At 38.3% G+C, this 13,987-nt stretch overlaps 1 protein-coding gene across 4 annotated transcripts in view; it reads right to left on the bottom strand.

Moving 5' to 3' along the window:
* Window positions 1-287: 287 nt before the first annotated feature.
* The window catches only part of nbas (NBAS subunit of NRZ tethering complex), a 377,838-nt gene continuing 364,138 nt past the window's right edge, over window positions 288-13,987 (bottom strand). For all 4 annotated transcript variants that reach the window (XM_061929010.2, XM_061929012.2, XM_061929011.2 and 1 more), the window contains one exon: window positions 288-951. In XM_061929010.2, coding sequence (XP_061784994.2) covers window positions 676-951 — 276 coding nt within the window. In that variant the 3' untranslated portion in view covers window positions 288-675. The remainder of the gene's footprint in view (window positions 952-13,987) is intronic.

The raw sequence follows: 13,987 nt of genomic DNA, 5'->3' as shown, positions 1-13,987 counted from the left end.
ATATATATATATATATATATATACACATACATACATGCACATACATACATATGTATACACATACATACATATATACACATACATACACACGCACACACGCACACACATATATATATACACACATACATATATACATACACATACATATATATATATATATATATATATATAAACACGTACATACATACATACACATATACACATACATACATACATATATATATATATATATATATTTATATATATATATAAATATGTATATATATATATATATGTATATAGTGTGTGTGTGTGTGTGTGTGTGTGTGTATGTGTGTGAAGGAACATGCATCATTACTTGATTCTTTGTGTTTTTAAAAAGAGAATAAATACAGTGTGGGGCTAATTTGTTCTGCAGTAAATAGTTTGACATTTCTGTGGTGAAAACAATGGCAACAATGCTGTGCATTTTATGAGAATGAGGCTCCAAAATGTCAACGCTGTCACATAAAACAAAATGCTAATATTCAGGCACCGTCGGCCAATTACTTGATCACACAAAGGGACATAAACACGTGCTTTGTTTACACACATCCTTCACACCTTCCTTCATGACTGCATGATTGCGTGCAACATATTACAAGGCCTACCTGTTTGATAGTCACACAGACACACACATATGGACATCGAACCTCCTCACAGCCACTTCTTGAGGATGGCTAAAGCAGAGTTGAAGGTGAAGTGTGCCTGATGGGTGCCGCGGTGGGCCAGCAGGAGGGAGCCAGCCTCGGCTCCATGTCCGGCTGACAACAGCTGGGTGGCGGCTTTCTCTACGTCCCAGCCGCCCTCCTGCTGGTGGGCCAGCATGTGGGCGCGGAGCAGCGGGTAGGCGGCTGACGAAACACATCCCACTAGAAGCCCGGCGTCCAGGAGGAGCCCCAGGAGCTCTGCGTCACACGAGGACACGGCCTCCTGCGTGGGGTACACACACAAAGCAGACCTCATTTTATGGTTTAATAATGTTGAAATAAAGGCTGTTGTCCTGTCCAACTACAGTGTATCTGTGCACAATGTACAGTGACTTGTAGTTGTTAAAAAACACACAAACAATTGTTGATGTCATGTTTTCCACTTGACTATGTCCAAATATGGAGCATCTGTACCATGCATGCTTAAGTGCGCACTACTCGCAGCTAGCCTACGTGCACAGGCGACGTGTCGTCAGGGTATTTCTGGAGCCCAGGTAAATCAATTATAAATATCCACATCATGTCTTCATGACGCTCTCTTCTCTCTTTGGACTGGCTTGACCTGCCTGCCCCAAAAAGGACCATAAAATAACACAACGTGAGAAAGGGGAAACTTAGCAAGTTTGGCGGCAAGAATGTAACCATAAAGACAAATATACCAACCATAAAAGGTGGGAAAATGTTAATAAGGAGCTACATGGGGAAGTGCAGCAATTTTGGGGCAAAAATATTCCAACATGCCATACTTGCCAACCCTCCCGGATTCTCCGGGAGACTCCCGAAATTCAGCGCCTCTCCCGAAAACCTCCCGGGACAAATTTTCTCCCGAAAATCTCCCGAAATTCAGGCGGACCTGGAGGCCACGCCCCCTCCAGCTCCATGCGGACCTGAGTGACGTGTCGACAGCCTGTTTTCAAGTTCGCTTTCCCACAATATAAACAACGTGCCTGCCCAATGACGTTACAACTGTAGAATGATCGAGGGCGAGTTCTTGGTTTCTTATGTGAGTTTATTGTTAGGCAGTTTCATTAACGTCCTCCCAGCGCAGCAACAACACACAACAACAGCAGTCACGTTTTCATCTACCGTAAAGCAGTTCGTCTGCCGTAAACAGCAATGTTGTGACACTCTTAAACAGGACAATACTACCATCTACTGTACATGCATATGTGACAATAACATCTACGGCTTTTAGAGAGCGCAGTGCACAACTGCGCACACAACAAGGAGACGAAGCAGAAGAACGAGGAAGATACAGCCATGGCGACGCTGACGACGAGTAAGATGAAGAAATACGCTCCAAATAAGTTCCAAGCTGCAGCTGCGATTGGACCTGGATAGCCTCCGGGAAGAAGTAGTGGGCTACCAAGTGCTTGGCAGTGAAGATCTTCCTCAGGGAGCAAATATTGACCGGTTTTGGGCCATGCTAGGGAGAGATGGAAGATTCTAGACTCTAGTGCATTTGATGAAAGCACTTTTGTGCGTGCCACACAGCAATGCATCATCAGAGAGGGTGTTCAGCATGGTTAGAAAAATAGTGACAGAGCATAGAACAAGGATGGACAATTCAACCCTTAACTCAACAATGAGTAGATGAGTGTTATGTGTGTGTATGTGTGTAAATAAATGAACACTGAAATTCAAGTATTTTTATTTATATATATATATATATATATATAGCTAGAATTCACTGAAAGTCAAGTATTTCTTATATATATATATATATATATATATATATATATATATATGAAATACTTGACTTGGTGAATTCTAGCTGTAAATATACTCCTCCCCTCTTAGCCACGCCCCCAACCACGCCCCCGCCCTGCCCCACCCCCCAAACCCCACCCCCCGAAATCGGAGGTCTCAAGGTTGGCAAGTATGACATATGCAAAACCCAAAACCAGTGAAGTTGGTATGTTGTGTAATTCGTAAATAAAAAAAGAATACAATGACTTGCAAATCCTTTTCAACTAATATTCAATTAAATAGCCTGCAAAGACAATATATTTAATGTTTGAACTGTGAAACTTTTTTTTTTTTTGCAAATAATCATTTACTTAGAAATTAATGGCAGCAACTGTGAGGAACTCGCATGGCTGCAGTTTTTGTGACCCGCAAGATGCAGAAACCACGAGACGATGAGAAGGTAAAATTATTTTTTAATATCATCTAACAGAAAAGAAGCAGACTTGCACGTAAACGTTCCACAACATAAAGTGATCTTCGAGCACTGAGGAGTGCTCAAGACAAGGCATAAATAGGACACATGCTGATTGGCAGCAGGTGTGGACTGGCTGGCAATCAACAGCAGGTGAGGAAATAAACACAGCGCTAAGCGCTCATGAACAAATGTGTACATGAATGAGCATCTCACAAAACGTAATGCTGGAATCGCCAAGAAAGCACGCGACTTGAGAAAGCAGGGAAAAATTCAGGGAACTTGGAGCGCCAACTGTAAAATCTACATCAAACTGAATGGAGGTCCAGAAGCAAGAGTACTTGTTGTCCATGACATCAAGGACCTGGACAATTTTTAAAGTTTACACAGCTTTCACAACAACGATGATAATGGACTCTGACAGAAAACAAGCACCTAAATTCAGCATCGACACTACTATGTTCCAAGGGACGACTAACCAAGAAGACCTAGATTCAGGATTGCATCCACCTACACTTATAGAGATTATTGAAACAACATCAAAGATTATTGAACAAGAAAATATGGAACTAAAAAACTTCTGCAATAAAGATCACAAAAACCAGGATTTGGAAAATGATATAGATCCAGATACAAATTTTTTCTCCCACATCAGTAATAATTGTTTATATTATACAGATTGATTGAAACTTTTATTAGTAGATTGCACAGTGAAGTACATATTCCGTACAATTGACCACTAAATGGTAACACCCGAATAAGTTTTTCAACTGGTTTAAGTCGGGGTCCACCTAAATTGATTCATGATACAGATATATACTATCAAATGTATACTAACATCATAATACAGTCATCACACAAGATAATCATCAGAGTATATACATTGAATTATTTACATTATTTACAATCCGGGGTGTGGGATATGGAGGGGGGGTAGGTTTGGTTGGTATCAACACTTCAGTCATCAACAATCAGCATCAACAATTGCATCATCAGAGAAATGGATATTGAAACAGTGTAGGACTGACTTGGTAGGATATGTACAGCAAGTAGTGGACATAGAGAGAGAGATCAGAAAGTATAAGAAAAAGTGTCTACATGTGATTATTTACATTTGATTATTTACAATCCGAAGAGGTATTATGAGCAATATAATAGCACAATTAAATGTAATTAAAAAATGGTCAATTATTCATTTTAATAGCAGAAGCTTGTATGCAAACTACAACAACATTAAGAACTTTTTGGAACACATCAACTTCAAAGTAATCGCTGTCACAGAAACATGGATTGATGATAAAAAAGGAATAGATTTTGATCTGGAAGGATATGAACTAAACTATATCAACAGAACCAACAAAAATGGAGGAGGAGGAGCTGTGTACGTGATGAAGAACCTGAACTACAAAGTGGTAAAAACCATGTCATTTGCTATACATAATATCTTTGAATGTATAACCATTGAAATATGTCAGGAAAAAAGCAAAAACATTTTCATTAGTTGTATATATAGATCACCTAAATCAAGTATAGAAACATTTGAAGAATGGATCAAGGCAACTTACATGGACAATGGTCAAAAAAAACATTTCTTATGCGGTGACTTTAATATTGACTTATTGAACCCTAACAAGCAAAAGTCTATTGATGACTTCATTGATACATCAGTTTATATCCTAAAGCCAAGCAGAATCACAGGACACTGTGCCACACTTATTGATTATATTTTTACCAATGATCTTGATAATAACACTATAAGTGGTCCACTTATAACCGACGTTAGTGATCATCTGCCAGTTTTTACAATATATGATGGAAACTACAAGGAGAACATGGAAGACAAAAGGACATTTCAAAGACTGTGCACAGAGAAGAAGATGATTGCTTTCAAAATTGAGCTACAAAAGCAAGATTGGGACAATGTGTACAATGAAAAAGAGGTTGATGAAGCATATGAACATTTCTTAAACAAGTTCATAATACTTTATGACAAACATTGTCCATGGAAACAACTCAGTAGTAAGCAGAGAAAGAATAATCAACCATGGATGACAAAATGATTAAAAAAATGCTTGTAATAAGAAGAATACACTATATAGAAATTCATAGCACAAAGAACTACAGAGGCAGAAATTAAGTACAAAAACTATAAAAACAAGTTAACAAACATACTACGATCATGTAGAAAAGAATAGTACAGTGAATTATTGGACAGGAACAAAAATAATATGAGAGCAACATGGGGCATCCCCAATAGCATTATTAAAAATGGCACTAAGAGGGATTACCCCCAATACTTCTTAGAAGGAAATAAAAAGAATGACAACATAAAGGAAGTAGTTGAAAGCTTCAATAATTACTTTGTAAATATTGGACCAAAATTGGAAGAAAGGATTCCAGACCCAGTTTCAATTGAGGACTATAATGATACCATAGAGCGAAATCCCAACTCCATGTTCCTCAGTAATGTGACACAGGAGGAAATAGTTATAATTGTGAAAAAATGTAAATCTAAGACTTCTACTGATTGTAACGGAATTGATATGGAAACGATAAAAAAGGTTATAGAAGATCTCTCAGGACCATTAATGTATATTAGTAACCTATCATTTCAAACAGGTAAATTTCCAAACAAAATGAAAATAGCTAAAGTTTCACCAATTTATAAGACTGGAGACAAACACCAATTTACAAATTATAGACCTGTTTCCTTACTTCCACAATTTTCTAAAATCATTGAAAAACTGTTCAATAACAGATTAGAGAGTTTCACAAACAAAAATAAAATACTCGAAGAGAACCAATATGGATACAGAGCTAATGTTTCAACTACAATGGCTTTAATTGAAATTGCAGAAGAAATTACCAATGCAATAGATAGTAAAAAATGTGCGGCAGCAGTGTTTATGGATCTAACTAAAGCATTTGACACAATTAATCACAATATTTTAATCAAAAAACTAGAACGATACGGCATCAGAAGGTTAGTCTTAAACTGGATAAGATGTTATCTAACAAACAGGAAACAATACGTGAAGCTAGGCGAACACATCTACAACGCTAAATATATCCTGTGGTGTACCTCAGGGATCAATACTAGGACCTAAATTATTCAATCTCTATATAAATGACATTTGTAAAGTTACAAAAGATTTAAAGTTAGTATTATTTGTGGATGATACAACAGCGTTTTGTTCAGGAGAGAACACACAGAAGATAATACAAATAATAACAGAAGAAATTAACAAATTAAAAAGATGGTTTGACAAAAACAGACTATCGTTGAATCTGAGTAAAACTAAAATAATGTCTCTACAAAGATGAATGTCCACATAATAAAGATGGGAAAATGTTAGTGAGGGGAGAAATAGGAACATGTATCCATTTTGCAGCAAAATGTAATTACTTTTTGATGAAAATGTCACTTTTGTAGCAAAATTTGCCCTACAAACACAAACATCCCAATAATAATGCTGGAAAATATTAATAAGGAGGAATATGGGAAGGTTACCCAATTTTGCAGCAAAAATATAACAACATAGGCAAATGGCCCCACATTAAATATGGGAAAATGTTAGTGAGGGGAGAATTTGGAAAACGTATACATTTTTAAGAAGAAGAAAGAAAAAAAAAAAGCATTAGCAAAAATGTGGCACTTTTGTGGCAAAATTGTCTCTACAAAGACAAATCTCCCTATGATAAAGATGAGAAGGTAAGTGAGAGGAGAATGTTCCCACAACAAAATAAAAAAATAAAAAGTTTAATAAGGGGGTAATTGGGGAAATGTGGCAATTTTTTGACAAAGTTCATCAATTGTGTAACAAAAATATCCCCACCATCAAGGTTGGAATTGTGGAAAGTTATCAATTTGGTAGCAAAATATTTCTTAACTGTGTGGAGAAAATGTGGCAATTGTTTGATACAAACTAAGCAATTGTGGCTAAACTGTCCTAACAAAGACAAATGTCCACATAAAGATGGGAACATGTTAGTGAGGGCAGAAAATAGAAAATGTATTAATTTTCAAATTTCGCACGTTTGTGGCAAAAATGTGACTACAAAGACAAATAAAGCTAAGAAAATGTTCATGAAGAGAGGAAATGTTTGCAAATCTAGGGTTAAATATCCCAACATATAAAAATATCTACTTAAAAAGTGTTTAATAAGTTGGGGAAATGTGGTAATTTTGTGACTCAGTTCATCAATAATGTGGCAAATTGTCCCCACAATCAAAGTACAATATGTCTAAATATTGTGGCAAATATTGTGTGGCAAATATTGTAGAATCTTGTGGCAATCATGTTTCGATTTTGTGACACAGATTTAGCAATTGTGTATCAAAAATGTCGCAACAAGATCAAAATGTCTCCATAATAAAAATTAGAAAATTTAGTGAGGGGAGAAATAGGAAAATCTATCAATTTTGCAGCAAAACAAACCCCAACATAGAAAAATGTCCCCACAATCAAGGTTAAAAAATGCTTAATAAGTGAGTAAATGGTGAAATATGGCCTTTTAAAAAAAACAACAACCATACAGTAAAGTTGGATACATAATAACATAGAGAAATGGGGACATTTGTCAAATTTGTATCGTAAAAATGTCCAAATAAAAAGGTAGGATTTGAAAAGTTGGGTCACACAACACTGGAACGACCAGCACACACACACTCGCATTTGCACGCACACACACACACACACCAACACACACACACTTACAGCTCTCAAGCTATCCCAGCTTGACGTGAGGAAGGAGCGATAGCAGATTTGAGTCTTGCAGGCAGACGGCGGAGGAATTGACAGGCCAAAGTGAAAATAGATGTGACACACCAGCTTGGAAATGAAGACTTGGAGGAGTGGAATGAGATCAGAGAGGAGTCGGAAACTTCTGCTACTGTCCTTTGTACGACATGGCGAGCTGTCACATTTTGTAGGCTGCAGCGCTCAAAGCCACCGGAAAACATGAGACACGAGACTTCATTAACTAAATTCAGCTTTTTTGAGCAAATGACAAATTAGGTTGTAGAAATGTGGCACTTGAACAATAAACAAGCTAGCAGCAACAGAGCCAATATTGTAATAGCGATAAACAGCAAAATGCATTAACAGCAACATTTTAAAGGGCATGTAGAGGTCGACTGTGGCTGGATTCCCACCACTCATACCTCAAATGTAGCATGTAGCACAAATTGAAAACAATCAAACAGCATTTTTTTAAGTCTAATTACTGTAGGAAACTACAATGAATTGGTGTATATATGTTTAGGGTATACATTATGACACTGGTGACCCTTTAAAGTACAGTAGAGTGGAAAAAAACAGTTGACTTTATATGCTTATTGTGTTTCATTGAATCCATTAAACCATATCCAAATGTATTTACAATCTACAAAGTATGTGAAAATACCGTCTAACATCACAAAATGCAACAAATTCAGTCATTTTGAATATTCCGCTCTGAATAACTTCAGCTATTTTAGGAGATCGACATCACGGTAGTAACGCTTCTGCACTCTGACCATTTTACCCGATCAGTCATACTGGAAATTCGCAAACATTGCAAAGAGGATGTGTTGTTTATCATTCCCAATCCTTATGTAAGACAAGAACACATATGCTTAGCTTTTTTTGTGCATTCAAAATCGTAAATAAATAGCTAACAATTGAGTCAACAAATCGAAGGTCCTCTGTTGCTGTGGTTGCCAACTTCCTGAAATTAAAATAAGGGACCCCTTGTTGGCAGGGCCAGTGTTCCAAAAAAAATGTGCTGCTTCATACAAAAAATGCAACCATTTGCGTAATAAATGATAAATGGGTTGTACTTGTATAGCGCTTTTCTACCTTCAATGTACTCAAAGCGCTTTGACACTACTTCCACATTTACCCATTCACACACACATTCACACACTGATGGAGGGAGCTGCCATGCAAGGCGCTAACCAGCACCCATCAGGAGCAAGGGTGAAGTGTCTTGCTCAGGACACAACGGACATGACGAGGTTGGTACTAGGTGGGGATTGAACCAGGGACCCTCGGGTTGCGCACGGCCACTCTCCCACTGCGCCACGCCGTCTGCGTAATCCCACATAGTAATGGACTGTTCATTTTTCAGAAAATGTCGGAAGTAGGTCCAGGAACAAGTGCTTTTGTAGTTTTTATCATTATTCATTTATGAGCTTGTCAAAATACTTGACATTCATTCCGTCACCATACAGTATAGACCACTGATTCTCAAACGGTGGTAAGGTACCAGAAGTGGCACGCCAAAGAATCCCTTGATTAAATATTGTAATGTAACAGTTTTTTTTTCTTGTATTCAAACAGTGTTACTGTTCAAACTGTGTGTAATGTTACAATATACTTGATAAATAAAACCTCTGTCTTGTTTTTAATGAATACATAGGCCTACTATGCTACTGTATTTTAAAGTTGGTCTTTATGTTGGTACTTGGAGAGCCAAGTGTTTTCTGAGGTGGTATTTGGTGAAAAAAGTTTGAGAACCACTTGTACAGACAAACAACCAGCCATGCATTTTAGGTCCATCAAGATTTATACCGTTGTTGTTTTGGTTTGTTTCCTGGCATGTAAAATTATGTTAAAATTACCACATTATAACAAGCTTTTTCACCTTAATTACTATGATTATTTTGTTCCAGGAAACCTTCAGTGTTAATGCGTGCGCATGCTAAGTAGCATTGGGTAGCATTTTTTTACGGGTAGCACATTTTCTTAAAACACCGGCCAAAATTTTCGTCTTTACCCCTATCAGCAAGGTGATTAGTTTTTTCTGAAAGGATACTATTTGACTCAAGCTTAGATTTAAATAAACACATGTTTTGGAGTAATAGCAACAGGCTACATGGGAAACAAATTGCTCAACAACTTAAGCGTATTGCACAATTTGAAAATATCAAAATTAAATAAATATAACTCTCAGAGAAAAAAATATTCTGCTTGACTTCTGCTTGCTTGTTGGTGTTGCCTGAAGGACAACAAACCGCTCAAGGTTTCCACTGGTTTTGTCATCTCTGATATTCTTTTTATGACCACCAGCATAGTGATTAACGTCACACAATCCACCATCATGGGCAATAGAAAACATGGCGGAAACCCATGCAGTGCGCTTTGTAGACATAATTGTTCATCTTTTCCAGTCACATATTTTACATATTCCAATCAAATGTTATACTTCTGCAGCCTTGCCGTTTTGTTCCTCGAAGGAGAATGCTTATGAAGGTTGTTACTCGTATTCGTAGCATCGCTATCGGCGTCATCCATGTCAACCGAGCTTTTGCGTTCTCGTCTGTTTTCTTCCGGTATTTCGTCGCACACGCCAGTGCCTCAACCAGTGAGATGAGGCAAATTCAGTGTTGTAATGGTCATGCATGAGGGTGATGTCACCTCATTGGTCCCGGACATACTTGCCAACCCTCCCGATTTTCCCGGGAGACTCCCGAATTTCAGTGCCCCTCCCAAAAATCTCCCGGGGCAACCATTCTCCCGGATTTCTCCCGATTTCCACCCAGACAACAATATTGGGGGCGTGCCTTAAAGGCACTGCCTTTAGCGTCCTCTCTCACCTGAAAAGGAGACTATTATATATGTATCTGTTATCCATAGGTTTATCTATAATCCCATAAAGTAGGCAGGCACGGAGCTATTTCTCAGCGTGTGTTTATTCCAGCCGGCACGTTAATACACTGACACACAACATCCGGATTCCCATCATGCATTGCTTCAAAACTACGGCAAGTAGTAATGTCCAAAAACATAACAGAGATGAAGCAGAAGAACGAAGAAGAGACATGGCGACGACAAGTAAGAAGAAGAAGTACGCTTGCAAGTTCCAAAATGATTGGAAAAAATAATTTCAGTTCATCCAGGACAGCTCGAAGGGGAAGGGGTATGCTGCCTGCAAATTTTGTAGATGAGTCTTCTCCATTGAACACGATGGCCGAACGGACATACTCATTCATGAACGAATTATTTATATATATATATATAAGAAATACTTGAAAATATATACCCCCCCCCCCCCCCCATCTCCCGAATTTGGAGGTCTCAAGGTTGGCAAGTATGGGTGAGGGCTGCCGCGTTACTGTAAAACGCGAAATATAAAAGTGCCTAGTCATGCTATAATTCCATTGACATTTCAATACGTGACAAAGTGCGTCCTTTTACAGACTGATAAGGGACGTGTACTTATGTTACTAAATACGGAACGATTCTGTTTTTCAAGGGACGGTTGGTAACCCTATCTGTTGCGCTCATTGTACCATCTCTAAAAACTTTTTTTTTAAATGCCAACAATACTCCATTTACACGTCGTGACCTAAAAATTAACCAAATAGGAGTGATATTGTTATTATAAGTGCTAACGCAGACGGCCTATTTTAGTGCTGCATTGATAGCAGTGAGTTAATTCTAGCTTACGCTGGTATTGTTGACACAATAAGCCGGCGACTACTTCTGCTTCATCTCAAACTTGCTAAAAGTTATTGGAGATTATAATTCATGCAGCTCTCACCTGGTAGTAGACACATGTGGCCATGGACCAAGAGACTGGTTGACTTACACGTTACCGCGATGGTGTAATAGACCCCAAAAGACGCTTCCTGCAGAAACTTTTTTTTTAACCCTTTGTAAGGAATATGATTGATTCTTCATCTAAACGGAATTATGTGAGCGTCCCGTCAGTCGGCATCCCAGCGGGGGTGGAAATTGGACAGTGTTTGTTTTATTCTGGTTTGTAATTGTTAGTTTGTATGTTACATGCATACACTATACACTATAGCAGGGGTCCCCAAACTTTTTGACTCCGGGGCCGCATTGGGGTAAAACAATTTGGCTGGGGGCCGCACTAATATTATATATATATATATAGTATATATATATATAGTATATATATATATATATATATATATATATTATATGTAAATGTATATGCGTATATATGTGTGTGTATATATGTATATGTCTATGTATATGTCCATGTATATGTATATGTGTGTATATGTGTATATATGTGCGTATTAGAGATGCGCGGTTTGCGGGCACAACCGCGGAGTCCGCGGATTATCCGCGGATCGGGCGGATGAAATTTTAAAAAATAAGATTTTATCCGCGTGCGGGTCGGGTCGGGCGGATCAATTAGATTTTTTTTTTTTTTTTTTTTTTTTTTTTTTTTTTTGCGGGTGGCAGTTAAACCAATTCGGAAATATATACACATAGTTAAATGTTGTTACCCACATACGAAAAACGAGCAGGCACCTGCTGCATATGCCACAACAGAAGAAGAAAAAAGAAAAGAGATGGACACTTTTACGGAGCGGAGAAGGGTCGCCTCGCCGGTGTCCGGGACCGAGGCCCCTTCCCCCGAGAGGGCCCCACCGGGAGCCGTAGCTGAGGCGATCCGCGAGAAGGGCCCGACGCATGTCCAGGGTCACTACCGCGCCCACCGCACCGACACCCCGCCTCGTCCGCCTTCGCCGCGGCCGGCGTCACGCGCAGCAGGTAAGCAGCTTACCTGCCCGCCACCCCCCGAAATTCACATTTCTATCACAATTATCATACTGTAAACATGGTAAGCTAACTTCATTAAAATTAATAGTCCTGTCAATAGCATGGAATTACAATTCAAATGTAGTTTTTTTGTAAGCCTTTCAAAAGAATTCAAAATATGAAAAATTAATGAAAATTAATTTAAGCCATCAGACACTTGAAAAGTGGCACATCACATCTCTAATGTAATCATTTTAACTTTTCAACAGAAATAGCACTGCAAAAATATTAAGGACATACTTCTGTATTTTGGTAGTTATGCTGTCAACATTTAACAAGATTTCTTCAACTTGGACTTGAAAGCATAAATAGTATAAACACTTTTAACAGTATGTCGTGCTGTGAAATACAGCCGACAGGATTGCGCACCACACAGGAAGCAAGGCCAAAGTGCATGCAGGTGCAGGAGAAGAAAGGACTTCTTTCATTTAAGGTTTGTGATAAACCATCAAACTCATTCGTTAAAAGGACTCTATAGTAATATAAAGCGAATTTTTCTGGACATTATCATGCAAGAAAAGTTTATTTTTGGGACCGCGATCACCGCGTAATGATTTTTAAAGGTTGCATTACAAACATGTAACTGTCCCATGTGATCAGCCAGTGCGATTGGAAGTCCATGCTCAATTATTGCCTCCGTAAATAAAACTTCGGCATTTATCACATCCAAAGAATCTGTTTGGGCGACGAAAAACGTTGAAAGCTTTCCACTTGTATCGCTAGCAACGGCATTAGACTTGTGTTTTTTTGTCCCAAAGTGGTCTTTTACATCGCTAATTCCTCCGTGTCCGATCGAAAAATCTTATCTGCACAAGGTGCAATTCGCGTAGTTTTCACCCTTTTTTTTTAAATTAAAGAAAAAACGTATTTTTTATCACTGCACCCGTAACCCGGAATAGGTTGATGAAAACCGTACGAATTACGGGAAAACCGGAGTAGTTGGCAGGTGCCTCACTAATGCCTTGCATCGTCTATATTAGATATACCGGGCGGATGGCGGGCGGATGCAGTTCTGATCAAATGTTAGATCGGGTGGATTGCGGATGGTTGACGACTTTCTGATGCGGTTGCGGATGAAATATTTGCCTATCCGCGCATCTCTAGTGTGTATATATATGTATATGTGTCTATATGTGTGTATATATATATATGTACTGTATATGTGTATATATGTATATGTGTCTATATGTATATGTGTCTATATATGTGTGTGTGTGTATATATATATATATATATATATATATATATATATATATATATATATATATATGTCTTAATAAGGTTATCCAAAAAATAGTGCTCGATACCGTAGTAGAGCGCAATATATGTATGTGTGGGAAAAAAAATCACAAGACTATTTCATCTCTACAGGCCTGTTTCATGAGGGGGGGTTCCCTCAATCATCAGGAGATTTTAATGGGAGCATTCACATACCATGGTTTATATAGGGCACAGAGTGGGTGGGTACAGGCTGGCGTAGGGGTGTGGTGATTGGCTCATGTGTTACCTAGGAGGTGTTTCCGTCTGTGGCGGCATGC

Source organism: Nerophis lumbriciformis, linkage group LG34 (genome assembly GCF_033978685.3).
Source record: "Nerophis lumbriciformis linkage group LG34, RoL_Nlum_v2.1, whole genome shotgun sequence".
In the NCBI taxonomy this organism is placed as follows: Eukaryota; Metazoa; Chordata; class Actinopteri; order Syngnathiformes; family Syngnathidae; genus Nerophis; species Nerophis lumbriciformis.
The sequence above is the reverse complement of the archived record's forward strand: the minus strand, read 5'-3'. Positions and strand labels throughout refer to the sequence as shown.